The 1084-nt window shown below is 51.6% G+C and overlaps 1 protein-coding gene across 1 annotated transcript; it reads right to left on the minus strand.

The window, feature by feature from the left end:
* Nucleotides 1-4: 4 nt before the first annotated feature.
* On the minus strand, nt 5-967 carry Pmar_PMAR009871 (malic enzyme, putative; the record flags this gene model as incomplete). Its single annotated transcript, XM_002784713.1, has 1 exon — nt 5-967. A coding segment is annotated over one exon (963 nt), but the record flags the coding sequence as incomplete, so codon positions are not given.
* Nucleotides 968-1084: the final 117 nt, after the last annotated feature.

A 1084-nucleotide genomic window follows, 5' to 3' on the forward strand; every position in this document is an offset into this window, starting at 1 on the left:
CTACCCCGACAGCTGCAGAGCCGGCCCCGAAGAAAACGATGCGTTGGTCAGCGAGAGCCTCGGATTTGGCTCGCATTGCGGTGAGTACTCCTGCCAGGGCGACAGAGCCAGTACCCTGGATATCATCATTAAAGCATAAGATGTTCTCTTGATACCTCTTGAGGAGGGGGAAGGCGTGATCATTAGTGAAGTCCTCGAATTGGATGAGGACACCGGGCCAACGGGAACGGACAGCATCGACAAACTCGTCCACAGCAGCATAGTACTCCTCACCATCGACTCTCTTATGGCGCTCACCAAGGTACATATCATCATTGAGCAGATCCGGGTTATTAGTACCGACATCAAGGGTAACAGGCACAGTGCGGCCAGGGTTGATACCGGCACATGCGACATAAAGGGAGAGTTTACCAATAGGGATACCCATACCGTTGGTACCAAGATCACCAAGACCAAGAATACGAGAACCATCAGTGACCACGATGATATCAGCATCACGAACATTGCTGTTCCAGATGACTTGTTTGAAGTTGCCTTTCTCCGAGATATTAAAGTAAATACCACGAGAGCCTCGGAAAATACGATCGAAGTCCTTGCAGGCCTGACCCACCGACGGAGTGTATACGATGGGCATCAGATCCGTGATGTTGTCCAGAAGCAGACGATAATACAACGTTTCATTGCGATTGTGTACACCTTCCAGGTAGATGTAGCGGCCTATATCTGTATCCTTGGTTCGAAGCTGTTGCATGCATCTTTCCACTTGAGTGTCAATGCTGAGGACCTTGGGAGGTAACAAGCCAATGAGCCCAAGCTCCTCACGCTCGGCCTCTGTGAATGCCTCCGCCTTGTTATAGACCGGGTTGCGCATCAAATGCAAACCCCTCTCGTAAACAGTCGCCACTCTGCCGCTTTCCGGACCGGACATTTTCACACCGGGCGTGTTGGCGCAGTCAATGAGGCCCATTTGGATCTGCAGCAGCACTTGCCTGGCTGAGTTGAGGAAAGCATCGCGGACTCTCTGACCTCCCTTTGCTGACGTTTCATGAACAGAATACCATTAGATCTCGCGAACGTCGCCGCT

This window comes from Perkinsus marinus (genome assembly GCF_000006405.1).
Source record: "Perkinsus marinus ATCC 50983 genomic scaffold scf_1104296934662, whole genome shotgun sequence".
NCBI lineage: Eukaryota > Perkinsozoa > Perkinsida > Perkinsidae > Perkinsus > Perkinsus marinus.